At 42.6% G+C, this 15,505-nt stretch overlaps 1 protein-coding gene across 1 annotated transcript in view; it reads left to right on the plus strand.

The window, feature by feature from the left end:
* The first annotated feature begins 4,108 nt into the window (after positions 1–4,108).
* LOC120514892 (tetraspanin-1-like) overlaps positions 4,109–15,505 on the plus strand; it is a 36,955-nt gene continuing 25,558 nt past the window's right edge. Inside the window, exons 1-2 of the mRNA XM_039735523.1 lie at positions 4,109–4,269; positions 8,972–9,034. Coding sequence (XP_039591457.1) covers positions 8,978–9,034 — 57 coding nt within the window. The 5' untranslated portion in view covers positions 4,109–4,269; positions 8,972–8,977. The remainder of the gene's footprint in view (positions 4,270–8,971; positions 9,035–15,505) is intronic.

A 15,505-nucleotide genomic window follows, 5' to 3' on the forward strand; every position in this document is an offset into this window, starting at 1 on the left:
ATATGGCAGGATCTAATCAATAACATTTTAGAATAAACTTCTATATCGCGGAAAAGGATACCCTTTCTTCCTTTCTGCTCCAAAGATCTGCTTTATTGGCTCTCCTCTATTTCTTTTTGGTGGGGGTTGAATTTTGGTTTTGTTAAGTTTCATTTTATTGTATGGATTGTTTATTTGCTTTTAATTAAAATCAGTAAAAGAAAATAGAGAGAGAGAGAGACAGACAGAGAGAAAGAGAGAGAGAGAGATTGGGACTCCAGGCAATGGAATAAAAACAGAATAATCTGCTGTCGCTAGAGGGGTTGTCAACTGTAAATAAAAACTAACACCTAGACTCTTCTAGTCTAAGAACCCCTGAGAGGAGGAAATGCTTCCTCAGTCTGACAAATAGACTCCACGGCTCAAAAGTGCAACGGCATCTGGGGCCACCAGGGGGAGCTCTATGTGTAGTCTTACAAGCCCACCAGCGTCACGTCTGCAGAGGCTCAACGAAATCCATACTTTCACGTCTTAACCAACATGCAACACGTCACTGGTCTTTGGCGCCATGATAAGTGAGCAGAAGCGGCTCGCCTCGAAACCTGTGCCACCGGTCCTTGAAAAAGCTCAAAACGCAGTGTGTAGCATCGGGTTACTAAACAGAGAGTACAGGTGTGCCAGGCTGGTAGAGACCTGAACAGACTGCCGCACACCTGAGGCTGGCACTGAACACGCATTCAGAAGTATTAACCTGTTGACGCTTTAATTATTCGCAATAAAGCGCCTTTCAGATTGACCTTCATATTCAGTTATCATGTAGTGCCTGTATTGCCTTTATTTATATTAAGCCAATTATAAAGTGTTTCTGTTATTTAATGTGATTGCCTATTTGTTCATCTCACGGTCTGTATTTTACACTATCTATCTATCTATCTATCTATCTATTATATAGTGCCTTTCATATTATCTATCTATCTATCTATCTATTATATAGTACCTTTATATCTATATTTCTATTATATAGTGCCTTTCATATCTATCTATCTATTATATAGTGCCTTTCATATTTCTTATTAATGTGTGGAGTAGGAGGAGTGTAAAGGGGGAGTAGTGGTGGTTGTCTGATATATACCTTTTTGTTTTATCCTGATTATTGGACATGTTTGTCTTTTGACTGTGTATATTGTTAATATTTTTCTTTTTATGTTTATAATAAAGGTCATTTTAAAAATAAAATATCTATCTATCTATCTATCTATCTATCTATCTATCTATCTATCTATCTATCTATCTATCTATCTATCTGTCTTACTGTGAGTGTAGAGTTCGGAGGAGTGACAATGACAAGTAATTGGCTGGTGGAGGAAAAGCAGCCAAGGGGACAGTGAGTGTGAGAGGTAATTTGGGGTAATGGGTGTCTAGTGGAGTTAGCAGGTGCATTAGAGACCCAAAGGGTAAGGCAAAGGTTCCATGTCCTTTGTAGGCACAACCCGGGTGGCAGCAGGTTTATTTTTGCCTTGCGTCAGGAGGTCAGACTTTCGAGTGAATTATGTAAAGGTTCACGGACCCCCACCTCCCATTTTCACTCATTTGAATACGACTCAATCATTTTATTGCAACAATGAAGCCGCCGAGTCCTTCATCATGTCTTTATCCTGTCGATTTTAAAAACGAGAGCCGTTAAATAATCACAGGTCTTTACGGTAAATAAATCTGTCAGTCCCTCATAGCTTTACTAATAGACACACGCGGGCACCGTGCCCAGCTGCTCGGGTATTCAACTCATTGCTATCTCCTTTCGTTAGCCGTTTGCCCACTTCTGTGTTTGTGAGGGGCTCTCATGCCAACCTGGACGTGCCGCATGCGCAGACAGTCGCCCCAGGAGTGGACGTTCAGAGCCGACTAGCGAAGCGCTTTTCTCAAGAAGTGTCAGTGACGAGGTGAGCCACCTTGTTACGGGCTTGGCAAATAAATGCAACGTTAGTAGGAAAGAACCCAGAATAAAGGCGAGAAAATGACGACATTTCTAAACTTAGCTCCTCGGTGACTCCAAGTGAGGAAATGCATTTTTCTTTCCGTGTTGTAACTTTATTCCAGGACAAAAAAAGAAGTCTTACTTGACAGTCATCTTGTGACTCGAGCAGGTGTGTCACTTAAGTGTGCCTTCCTTATCGAGTTCCCGCTACATTCAGTGCGATATCTGCTTCCTTGTGTGTGTTCTCACCTCCACGTAAGAAAGCGCCGCTTTAACATTACAAGGTCGCGGAAGGCTACAGCCCGTCCCTGTAGCACTGGGCACAAGGCAGAACCCACTCTCGGACGGGATGCCCACTTGTTGCCTGACAATATGGCTTCAATGTCTGGCGCAGTTTATATTCGTTGAGGATTTATAAATAAAGCGCCAGATCACCAACTTGGTACGAACCCACTCTCAGATGCCAGTTCATTGCCCTATCCCATCCATCCGTCTGTTTCCTATCCCTCTTGTCCAGGGCTGGGCAGCTGAAGTCTACCCCAGCAGCCATGGGGCTCAAAGCAGGAACAGAACTTGGACGGGCGCAGTTTACACTTTCTGACAATTTACGAGATAATGTGTGAACTCACATGGTGCAAAACGTGCAGTCTCAGACAGGATGCCAGGTCGTTGCCCGGTAATATGGCTTCAGTATCGGGCAAAGTTTATATCAACTGACAATTTACAAAATAAAGTCAGTCAGTCAGTCATGATCCATCCATCCATTATCCAACCCGCTATATCCTAACTACAGGGTCACGGGGGTCTGCTGGAGCCAATCCCAGCCAGCACAGGGCGCAAGGCAGGATCAAATCCCCGGGGAGGGCGCCAGCCCACCGCAGACAAAATAACGTTTGATTTTATTAATTTGGTTTTCTCAGGCAAGATTCCAGTTTATTACCAATTTATATTATTTTCATTCATTCTTCTATTTGAATATGGCAGAGTCACGGGGCAGCTGGAGTCTACCCCAGCAGCCACAGGACTCAAGGCAGGAACAGAAAATGGGCAGGGCACAGTTTACTTTCGCTGACAGTTTATGAAATAAAGTGCGAGCTCAGCGTGAACCCCGTCTCTGACAGGATGCCAGTTCATTGCCAGTTTATATTCCACCCAACTGTTTTCCTAATCCGCTTATCCGGGGCCTGGTTGCGGGGGCTCAAGGCAGGAGCAACACCTTAAAATATAAAATAAGGTCTGAGCCCACCCAGTTGGCACGAACCCAGTCTCAGACAGGATGCCACTGCAATATTATAATATTGGGTGCAGTTTAAATTGGCTGGCAGTTTCTAAAGTGAATTCACCAACACGATGCCAACCCAGTCTCAGACAGGATTCCAGTACATTGCCACTTTCTATACCATCCATCTATTTTCCTAGCTTGCTTAATAGAGCAGGGTCGCGGGGCAGCTGGTGCCCATCCCAGCAGTAATCGGGCTCAAAGCAGGAACAATCGCTGGACAGGACGAAGTTTCGCTTCACTACCAATATACGAAATAAAGTGCGAGCTCACTATCTTGGTGCGTACACCGTCTCAGACAGGATGCCAGTCAGTACGACCCAAATATGGGACGCAGTTTATATTCGCTGGCACTGTATACACTGAGGGTGGCATGCTGGCGCAGTGGGTAGTGCTGCTGCCTCGCAGTTAGGGGACCCGAGTTCACTTCACTTTGCATGTTCTCCGAGTGCTCCGGTTTCCTCCCACAAAGACATGCAGGTTATGTGCATTGGCGATTCTAAATTGTCCCTAGTGGGCAAAGCGGTGGGCTGGCACCCTGCCCGGGGTTTGTTTCCTGCCTCGTTCCCTTGCTCCAGCAGAACCCCATGACCCTGTAGTTAGGATATAGCGGGTTGGATAATGGGTGGATGTACAAACTGAAGTGCCAGCTCTCAACCTTCGCTCTGTGTTGGCAGGCGTCGGTGCTCAGTGGTGACATAGCAAGATGTGATTGTTGCCACGCCACGGGTGGCCCTAACCCGCCTCCCCAAAACAGACTGTGATACGAGGCGACCAGAATGAGTAATAACAGGCGGCACTCGTGATCATCACTCCTCTGATTTCCTCCAGGGGGCAGCATTTACCGTCTTTCCCCTCACCTGCTGAACCACGGCCACACCTTTCCGAGTATTTCAATCACACGGGCCCTCCCCAGCGCCACTGGCTTAAAGGCGCACCAGGGCGAGAGCGAGCAGTTAGCGACAATCCCAGCTGGCCGGTGGGTCTCACTTCTTCCATTGTCGTCACAGCAGAGCGCAAAGCTCCCACCGCTCAGGTAAGACAAGAGACCCTCAAGGGTTTGTTTGCCCCTTCTTTCCTCTGCGCTCCACCTGTGCGATCCCACCTTTGCAGTTCACCGGAGTACAAAGCGGTTTATATCGCCGGGCTGTCCGCAGAGTTCAGTCACACAGATACATGAAAAAAGGGATTATTCTCTTTAAACCTACGCGAGTTCTTAAATTACAGCTGCCGTTCTTGGTGTTCTCGTAAACAAGTCTTTCTTTTGTAAAGCTGTAAATTAAGATGAATTAAGAAAACGGAACGACGGGGAGTATAAAGACGGACAATGATGAGCCCGCGCGCAGCTGTTCGCTGCGTTTCGTTCTTCTTTCTGTCTTCTCTCCATTCCCGTGTCCATCTCTTCAGGGTCACGCGGTCTTTGTTTTTATGCCCAGCGCATCCTTTTTCCTGGGAAGTGTATGCAAATGAATGTGTTGTAGTCCGTCGTGTTTAAACGACTTCCAAGCATCAATCCTAGAGTTCCACTAACATTAGGCGAGGAACAGGTAGGGGCGACGAAAAATCTCGATATGTTTATTACGAATAAACACGAACGTTACAAGTTTGCTTATTCTATCTCACAAATTCAAAATATCACATTGGATTCTTGATTCCGCTAATCCACAAAAAAGCCCACCCACTACTGAGGGGTGCGCACTCACACCCCGTGACATTCACTTTATACGGCTGACACCCTTAGCGACTTGCAGCATTTGAGAAACAATACGTTTATAGCTGAATCACAGACAGGTGAAATGACGTGCTAATCACACAGGATTCGAACCCTCAACATTAGGGTTTAAAGTCCAAAAAGTCAATCACTACGCCACCCTGATATATATGACCCATAGAAGGAGGTGGAGGCCGACCTGACTCCACCAACCAATCAATCAATCTATCGATCGATAAATACCCGGACAGGGGTATTAGCACATTAGTTCTCAGAATGGTGTGCAGCGCCGCTAATCACTACACCACCGAGCCACCGACGAGAAATGTTCATCAGTCCGCTTTCTACCTTTATTATACTGTACGTGGTCGGGGTTACAAGAAAGTATATATAAGGACCGGGAACAAGGCGGGGACCACCCGTAGCCAGGGCTACAGACCAGAATAGTAAGGGGGAGCCTGCAATACTCTTAAAAATTATCCGTCTGAAATGGCACTTTACTGGGTTGGGTGGTTCCTCTTTGAACCTTTCCTTGACAAAGAACAATTTCTTTGAATATGAAGTTGGTTCTTGGCGCCATAAAAATATTTCTAATATGCGGACAAAAACAGAAATCTTTACGGTGTAGTAGGCTACGTAACAGGATACAACTGATGGAGAAAATCGGAACTCTGCTTGTGCTATTTTATTGTCCTGTTAAAATCCGGACTCCAGTGGGATCACAAATCTGTTATTTCCTGTTCATGGTTATTTATAGAGCCTGCTACGGATCTAAACAAAAGTTCTTTCTCGAACCTTCAGATGACTGGTTCTGTTGGGAACCAGAACTGGTTCCCGTAAGGCTTTATTTTTTACCCATCAAGAGACAGTTTGCCAATGGTTTGGGGGGCGGTCACTGTGAATTTTTTTGGTGGGTGGGTGTGGTCCAACTTAGCCCGGCTAAATGATCCTTCCTGTAGCCATGCATGGGGCCAACTCTGGACGGGACTTCCGTCATTGGGCGTCAACGTCAAAATGGCTTTTACGTAGCGTTCAAATCTGCATAATTTGGTATTAATTTAAATATGCCAAAAAAAAGTATAATGAAACGATTTAGTAGACACATAGCATGGATTGATGATGCAGGGTGTGATCACACTTTACACTTGGAGTGCTACGTTATTTTGTAAAATAGATGACGTAACACACGCAAACGCGCACGCGCCGGCACTCGTGCACACTCACTCTCCCACTCTCACACGCGAGCGCAGGGCCGGCTCTAACATGTAGGCTGCCCCAGGCGAAGCTGGAAATGGCACCTGATATCTATGAAATGGCTTTTGTAAAATATTCATTAATAATAGTAATAATAATAATAATAATAATTGTGACGAGATACTACTTCTAACAGAATAAAAATAATAACAATATAAAATAGACATGATATAGTAAGTATTAAACATGCAATTCAAGAGTGTTTTTGTTCATCTTCCGGTGTGGTTGCATGTTATATTTTTTTTCCAATTGGGCACATCTATACAAGCGCTCATTATGTCAATAACAGTGCCTGCAAAATATAGGAAGGAATGAAAATAAATATTTTTAATAATAATAGTAATAATAATAATAAATCACACAGTGATACCGTTCTGGAGACCTCGGCAGCTATCCGCCTATCACCTTCTGTTGTAGTCAGTGCTAGCCATCCTTACTATCTATAATAAATGTAATTTATATAGCGCCTTTCCTATGCTTAACTCTATCATATAAAAACATAATTTATATAGCGCCTTTCTCATGCTCAACTCTATTATTTAAAAACATATTTGTATAGCGCCTTTCCCATGATAATTCTATCTATAATGATAATGTGTGTTATTTGTATGGCGTCTTTCCCGTGCTAAACTTTGTCTTTAATAATAAATGTAACTTATATAGCGCCTTTCCTACAATTCACAGAAATTCAAAATGAGCAACAGGGCTTATGCTTTGGAAACAAATAATATCCGTATTAAATACTGAATAAAGTTAAATAAAGGAGCTCTAATTTTTAAAGAGGATTCTGTTTTTCTTTGATATGCTGCATCAGTAGCAACGTCTTCTGTTTATGTCAGGGATGCGGTAGCCCCGCCGATTCGTGTATTTCACGCTGTATTTCTTAACATTTGAGGTGCTCGTTATTTCTCTAACATAAGACAATCACACTTCCGGCTCTCCACTCAAACCTCCGAAAATCTGCACCAATCCATTGTCAAATTATGAATGGAAAATGAGAGAAAGAACACATTTATCGAAACGGAAACAGCACTAAAAAGTAAAACCAACGAACGTACACCGAAAGAAAAAAAGGCGGCTTTGTGAAGCTGAGCGCGGTGCATGTGAGGAGTTGGAAGACCACCTGCATGTGGCTCCACATAAAAAGGTTAATGGAAATCGAAAAGTTGTGTCGAGTCCGAGCGTTTGTAGCTGGGGGTCTCCTGACGTGTGACAAGACCTGAGGGTTTTGGACCTGCTTGCAGTTTCGTTCGCACGGATTGACGAATCTTGGTTTCCCCGGGTTTCCCCTCTGGCTTCTTGAAGAGCGGGGTTGGTAGCGGAGGCGTCGGGGGAATCCGTCCACATCGTCATTTCGAATGACGTTATCGAAGAGCACAGGTAGTTGAGGCCTCATGGGGACGGCTCCGTTGTAGTTTCGATCACGCATGTACAACAAGTGTGAGGCTCTCGGCAACTTTCAGCGGTGGGGCATCATGGAGGTATATAGGGTCTATTGGGAGCCATTCCCAGCAACCCTTCTAGAACTGGCCATAGTATGCATTTTATAAAACGACACAATCTGGTGTTTATGGCGGCGCATATACTGTCAATTATACACTGAAAAAAAATGTGAATGATTCACACTTAATATTTTCAATCTGATATAATTCTTTTTAGCTTATTGATCCCACAATTTTTAAGTTGAGGCAAATCATTTAGAGTTATTGGGTGCAATTCACTTGTTTTTTTACTGAAGTAAATCTATTTTTTAAGTTGTTCTTCTTTTTGGGCAGTTGGAAAGCCATCAAACTGGAAGGTTCGACCGAAAGAATATACAAACGGCCCCCAAACACAGCACATGAACAACCTAACATATTAAGTTAAATGAAATAGGATTTTTACGTTTATTCCCTCCACCATAACTTATACAAACATTTTTTTTACTTTGATTGTGATCTGAAACCAAATATTTCAAGCTGCAACACTAAATGACTGATCTTAAGTTGCTTGAAAGAGAAAATTTACGTTGAATGAACAACATCAATGTTAGACTTTTTTCAGTGTATACTATCATATAAATAGCGCATATTATATACTGTTAATCATATACTGTCCCATAAATACACACACACACACACACATATATATATATATATATACACTACATTGTTTTGTTTTATGCAGTCGCCAGCGTTTTCTCTCAATTTCTATTCATCCGGAATACACGACAAAAAGTGGAGCTGAGCTCTAAATCCCCCGAGGGTGCTAATCTTCACCAGGCAACTATTAGTTCCTCTTGCATAAAAGAGGGCTTTCTACATTTGTGTGAAACCGGTGTTAGATTACATCAAATTACAGCTGGAAGAAAGAAAAAGAAAGAAAGAAAGAAAGAAAGAAAGACTCTTTTCTTTGCCTCATCTCATGTCAGCGTTCCTCAACCTTTAAGTATTTGTGACCCGAGTTTTCATAACAGTTTTAATCGCGCCCCCCTAACGTTTTTTTGAAACCCTAATAAAATGTATTCCTATATTCTTTGCTGCCGATACACCGCTACAAGTTTTATTATACCTACTTAACTTTTATCGACATTGATCTAACTATATATTTATTTTTCTAGTATCAGAATGTAGTTTAAGTCAATTTGCTTTGGTTTCAATAGATGGATTTTTCATATTTTTGATTCTTGTTTTCTTTTTATCACATCTTCACATCACCTAGTAACAGAAAAGGGGGCGCGCCCCACAGGTTGAGAACCGTCGCCTCACATTGTCTTTTTCTTTTGTATTTTCAGGTCAAAATGAGCTGCTACAGCTTCCTAAAAGGCATGATGTTTTTATTCAACTTTTTAATTTTTGTAAGTATCTGCACTTTTTTTCCGTCCAGTAGTCTCAGTAGTGCTGTGCGTGCCGCCGTGTGTTTCTCTTATCAATATAGCGTGCCCATGAGGTGTGGCTCCGGGCACAAGTATTCAAACCTGTATATTTTGTGAACATGTTAAACTGAGCCCTCTTTGTTAAGGGAATCGTAAAGAGAACATCAAAGAGGTCTGACCGGACAGCCCACCGATGAGTGTCTACATAAAGAGATCTGTTGTCCTGTCAATGTGAGGACACTTATTGGTGGAAATAAAAAAAAAAATCAAAGGGGAGGGCGGTGTCGGAAATGTGAATGCATCGTGGGGGCTAAAACTGAGTCCAAACGTTTTTTTTTTTTTTTAATGTATGAATTCATTTATGTACGAGGTGTGATTCTTTTCTGTTTCTCCTTTTTCGTTCTCTCAGTTTTGCTGCGCGTGCGCCGCGTTTGCAGTCCTGCGCTAATCTCCATCAGCTTTGTCTAAAATCCATTACTCATGTACAACATTAACAGTTCCGGTCTCTTTCTTTTCACTTCATTTACATTACAATTTACATCTTTTTATATTTTTTTTCTTTGAAAATAGAATAATGGGCCCTTCACGTGCTCTCCGAATTCTCGAGTCTGAAATTTCACGTGAACGCCCTGCACTCTCACGAATAAAGGCTCTTCAGTGGCTCCTAACCGAGTAGTGTGGCTGCCTTTGCTTAACAAAGAAACCTTTAATTCTGGGAACGGTTCTTTGCATATGAATTTGGTTATTTAGACTTTGAAAAAGATCCTAATATTTGCGCTAAGCAGAAATCATCAATGTTTAGCATAATCTGCAAAAAAATTAATCATCTCAGCGAGCGAAACTTATGAGAATCAACAAGTCCCACTCAATGAGATCACCTGCTCAGATTGACTGAAGATGTTATAGTATAAGATTAACGTACAGACTGGATTAAACACTAAACTCGGAGGAATACATGAATTATTTTATGGCATTTTCTTTTTAACACACTTAATCCAAAACAGGATCGCGGGGTTCATGGAGCCGATCCCAGCTGGCCTATGGCGCAAGGCAGGAACAAACCGCAGGTACACGAGCTCGGATCTTCTTGCTGCGAGGCGACACTATGTGGAAAAAAATAAATAAGATAAAATAAAACTGTATAGTTAACTCATATTGCACATGTTTTTAAGTTGAGATGCACACGCTGGCACCACGTTGCCTAGCAGACATATTCTACTGGAGTAATGGCACACATAGATAAATATAAAGATACCTTCTGTACTTTGGAATTGATTCATTTGTCTTTTCAAAGTGTATTCAAAATGTCTCGATACTGGGACCATGTAGAATGGAGACATTTTGATATTCTTTATTGAGGTAGTAGCTGGCGCAGCAACCTTCACTGGCTGATCACAATGAACTATCAGAGTTCTTCTCTTTTATTTATCTTCTTTTTCTTCTTCTAGGGGTCGACACAGCAGATCATCTCTTTCCATATCTTCCTGTCCTCTGCATCTTATTCTGTTACACTCATCACCTGCATGTTCTCTCTCACCACATCCATAAACCTCCTCTTAGGCCTTCCTCTTTTCCTCTTTCCTGGCAGCTCTATCCTTAGCACCCTTCTCCCAATATACCCAGCATTTCTCCTCTGCACATGTCCAAACCAACACAATCTCGCCTCTCTGATTTTGTCTCCCAACCGTCCAAGTTGAGCTGACCCTCTAATGTCCTCATTTCTAATCCTGTTCATCCTCATCACACCCAATGCAAATCTTAGCATCTTTAACTCTGCCACCTCCAGCTCTGTCTCCTGTACCACCGTCTCCAGCCCATATAACACAGCTGGTCTCACTACTGTCCTGTAGACCTTCTCTTTCACTTTTGCTGATACCCGTCTGTCACAAGTCAATCCTGATGCTCTTCTCCACCCACTCCATCCTGCCTGCATTCTCTTCTTCACTTCTCTTCCACAATCCCCGTTACTCTGTACTGTTGATCCCAAGTATTTAAACTCCTCCACCTTCACCAACTCTACTCCCTCATCCTCACCATTTCACTGACCTCCCTCTCATTCACACACATGTTGTTCCTACTGACCATCATTCCTCTCCTCTCATATCTCCACCTCTCCAGAGTCTCCTCAGCATGCTCATAACTTTCATTACAGATCACAAGGTCATCAGCAAACATCACAGTCCACGGGGACTCCTGTCTAATCTCGTCTGTCAACCTGTCCATCACCATTGCAAATAAGAAAGGGCTCAGAGCCGATCCCTGATGTAATCCCACCTCCGTCACTCCTACCGCAGACCTCACCACAGTCACACTCCTCTCATTCATATCCTGTACCACTCTTATGTACTTCTCTGCCACTCCCGACTTCCTCATACAAGACCACAACTCCTCTCAGTCACCCTGTCATTTGCTTTTCCAGGCCCACAAAGACGCAATGCAACTCCTTCTGTTCTTCTCTAAACTTCTCCATCAACATCCTCAGAGCAAACATCACATCTCTGGTGCTCTTTCTTCACATGAAACCATCCTGCTGCTCACTAATCATCACCTCACTTCTTAACTGAGCTTCCACTACTCTTTCTCATAACTTCATGCTGTGGCTCATCAGTTTTATCCCCCTGTAGTTACTGCAGTCCTGCACATCCCCTTATTCTTAAATATCAGCACCAGTACACTTCTTCTCCACTCCTCAGGTCTCCTCTCACTTTCCAAGATTCCATTAAACAATCTGGTTAAAAACTCCACTACCATCTCTCCTAAACACCACCATGCTTCCATGGGTATGTCATCTGGACCAACGGTCTTTCCATTCTTCATCCTCTTCATTGCTGTCCTTACTTCCTCCTTGCTAATCCGTTGCACTTCCTGATTCACTATCTCCACATCATCCAACCTCTTCTCTCTCTCGTTCTCTTCATTCATCAGCCTCTCACAGTACTCTTTCCATCTGCTCAACACACTCTCCTTGCTTGTTTCCATCTTTATCCTTTATCACCCTAACCTGCTGCTCATCTTTCCCAGATCAGCCCCTCTCTGTAGCCCACAAGTTCTTTTCTCCCTCCTTAGTGTCCAACCTCTCATACAACTCATCGTATGCCTTTTCTTTAGCCTTTGTCACCTCTCTCTTCACCTTGTGCCTTATCTCCTTGTACTCTTGTCTACTTTCTGACTCTCTCTGACTATCCCACTTCTTCTTTGCCATCCTCTTCCTCTGTATACTCTTCTATTTTTCCTCATTCCACCACCAGGTTTCCTTTTCCTCCTTCCTCTTTCCAGATGTCATGCCAAGCACCCTTCTTGCTGTCACCCTTACTACTTCTGCTGTAGTTGCCAACTGTCTGGTGACTCTTCACTGCCACCCAGTGTCTGTCTCACCTCCTCTCTAAACCCAACCTTGCAGTCTTCCTTTTTCAACTTCCACCATTTGATCCTTGGCTCTGCCCTCACACTCTTCCTCTTCTTGATCTCCAATGTCATCCTACAGAAAACCATCCTATGCTTCCTAACTACACTTTCCCCTGCCACCCCTTTGCAGTCTTCAATCTCCTTCAAATCAACTCTTCTGCATAGGATGTCATCTACCTGTGTGCATCTTCCTCCATTCTTGTACGTCACCCTATGTTCCTCCCTCTTTTTAAAATACATTTTCACCATAGCCATGTTCATCCTTTTGGCAAAATCCACTATCCTCTGACCTTCTTCATTCCTCTCCATGACAACATACCTACCCATCACCTCCTTGTCTCCTCTGTTCTCTTCACTAACATATCCATTGAAATCCACTCCAATCACCACTTTCTGTTCATCACTTCATCCAACTCACTCCAAAAATCTTCTTTCTCACCCATTGCACACCCAACTTGCGGTGTATATGCACTAACAACATTCATCATCACACCTCCAATTTCCAGCTTCATAATCATCACTCTGTCTGACACTCTTTTCACCTCCAGGACACTCTTGATGTGTTGTTCCTTCAGAATAACTCCTACCCCATTTCTCCTGCCATCCACACCATGACAGAACAATCTGAATCCACCTCTGATCCACCTGGCCTTACTCCCCTTCCATTTAGTCTCTTCACACACGATATATCAGCCTTCCTTCTCTCCATCATATCTGCTAACTCTCTGCCCTTACCAGTCATACTGCCAACATTCAAAGTTCCTGCCCTCAGGTCCACTCTCTTAACCTTCCTCCTGCCTCCAGACACATCTTCCCCATCTTCTTCACCTTCTTCAACCAACAGTAGCCCAATTTCCACCAGCGCCCTGTTGGCTAACAGTATTGGTGTTCTCTTTTATTTTATTTTGTTTAGTTCTCTTCAACGTATCTAATTTCGGTTAATATAACTTAAAATAATAATCCTTGTTGATATTAGATATATATATATATATATAGCTTTTCTCGTCATCATTTTCCTAAACGTATTTTCCCTTTCCCTTCATCCCTCCAGGTGGCGCTGTTTTAGAGCACTTTTACAGGCTCATTGCAGCACGGTGTGCTGAGAAGCGCCTCTGGGGGTCTTTTCTGCCCACTGCCATCGAGGAGTTCAGTGCTTCCATCCAGTGTACTTCTTATGTTTATTGATTGATTGATTAATTGATTGATTGGCTATATATGTTTTGTCCTGTGAGTCTGTGTTCTTGTGTTTTTATGTTTCTGCTGCTCTTCTTCTTCTTTCAGTTGCTCCCATTAGGGGTCGCCATAGCGGATCATCTTTTTCCGTATCATTTTGTCTTCGTCATCTTCGTCTTCTGTCACCCCCATTACCTGCATGTCCTCTCTCAGCACATCCATAAACCCCCTCTTAGGCCTTCCACTTTTCTTTTTTCCTGGCAGCTCTATCCCAGTGGTGTAGCTATGGGTGGGCGGAGGTGTGGTACGCCCCGGGCATCACATTTTAGCAGCAGGGTTCGGAAAAATATCACTCATGAATGAAAAAAGTAAGATTCTCTGATTTTTATCCACAAATGCTTCAAAAATCATTTTCAGACTGTCCTTCTCTGAGGGCTTCAGATACAGCAGTTGAAATTTAGGAGGCAATAACAAAAATAAACAAACATTACACTGATAATAATTAAGATAAAGAACTAATTTACAATTTATAATTTTGTTTCGTTATCAATCCAAGACGATTCTTGTCTCACGCAGAAAACATCCCCACGTATCACTTGTACACTACACTGGTTATGGTTTTCGCAGCATAATTATATTACACTAATGATTAGAATACGGCTTATCAGTGCGTCTACACTATATTCTTGTTTAGTTGATGCTTATAAATAATTATATATTTAAAATGACTGCTGTTTCTCTATATACAAATAAATATATGCACAATTTTTTTATTTTTTCTCTATATGTCATTTAAATTTTATATTTATATAGGTTAACATATTCAGATGTGTTGGAAGGCGGCACGAACCCAAGAGGCACGAACTTGAGCTATGCCACTGGCAAGGGCACCGGCCGTACGCCACAAAACTCAGGCAATTAGACGAGCAAAAGATAAGCAGGCATTCAGTTCTACATTCTAATAACATATAATTGATAATATTCATAAAACAGTAATAATGAAGCCGAATATAATGTGAATATTGGCAGCCATACAACCTGATAAATGCTAGATTACATTTACATGTACTTGCTTGGCAGAGGCTTTTATCCAACGCAACTTACAAAAGAGGTAAACATAATCGGGTAACATGAGGCGAGGGCCTGTTTGTTCAGCAAGTGTAATGGGACAGGTAACAAAAGTTGATTGCCACAAGTGGAAAGATGTAATCTCTATATATAATCTTCATTTGGATCTTGATCTTTGTTTGTCCGTGAATGAATTAGAAGAAGCACTAGATGGCAGTAGAGAGACAGCTAAAACATAGGCATTGCATTAAGAATCTCCTCCAGGCTTATACTACTGAAGACTGTAGCACGCCAGTCACACCTCAAAACACAGACATTCAAACTAATTGTTGTGCTTTAAATTAACTAAAGAGATCTTCATTTAGATCTTGATCTTTGTTTGTCCGCGAATTCCACGCATGCGCAGACCACCTTCCAGTTTAGTACGTTGGTGTTACTTACGGATGTCAACAATGTGTCAGAATATGAAAGGGGTGGTGGACAGTGTTACGCTGGTTAGCTCCTGAGGCCTGCTTAGAGAATGAGATTGCCGAAGATGAAAGGTACGTGACTACGTAACATCTGAATGAAAGACAGGCAGTGGGTACAATGAATGACGACGTAACAGCACGTTCCGGAAATTATTACTGTTACGTTGTAGCCGGCGAGTGCTGCATGTCTCACAGTTGTACCGTGGCTTGCTCACATGTCAGTGAAGTGATCCCTATTTATGCTTTAAAGAGCCTGGATACCTATGTGTCCCCCTTTTATAAATATTGATCCGTGTATATTGCCTTACTCTTTGGATTACCACAAAGCACCCTGCGA

The sequence above is a fragment of the Polypterus senegalus genome, chromosome 14, assembly GCF_016835505.1.
Source record: "Polypterus senegalus isolate Bchr_013 chromosome 14, ASM1683550v1, whole genome shotgun sequence".
NCBI lineage: Eukaryota > Metazoa > Chordata > Cladistia > Polypteriformes > Polypteridae > Polypterus > Polypterus senegalus.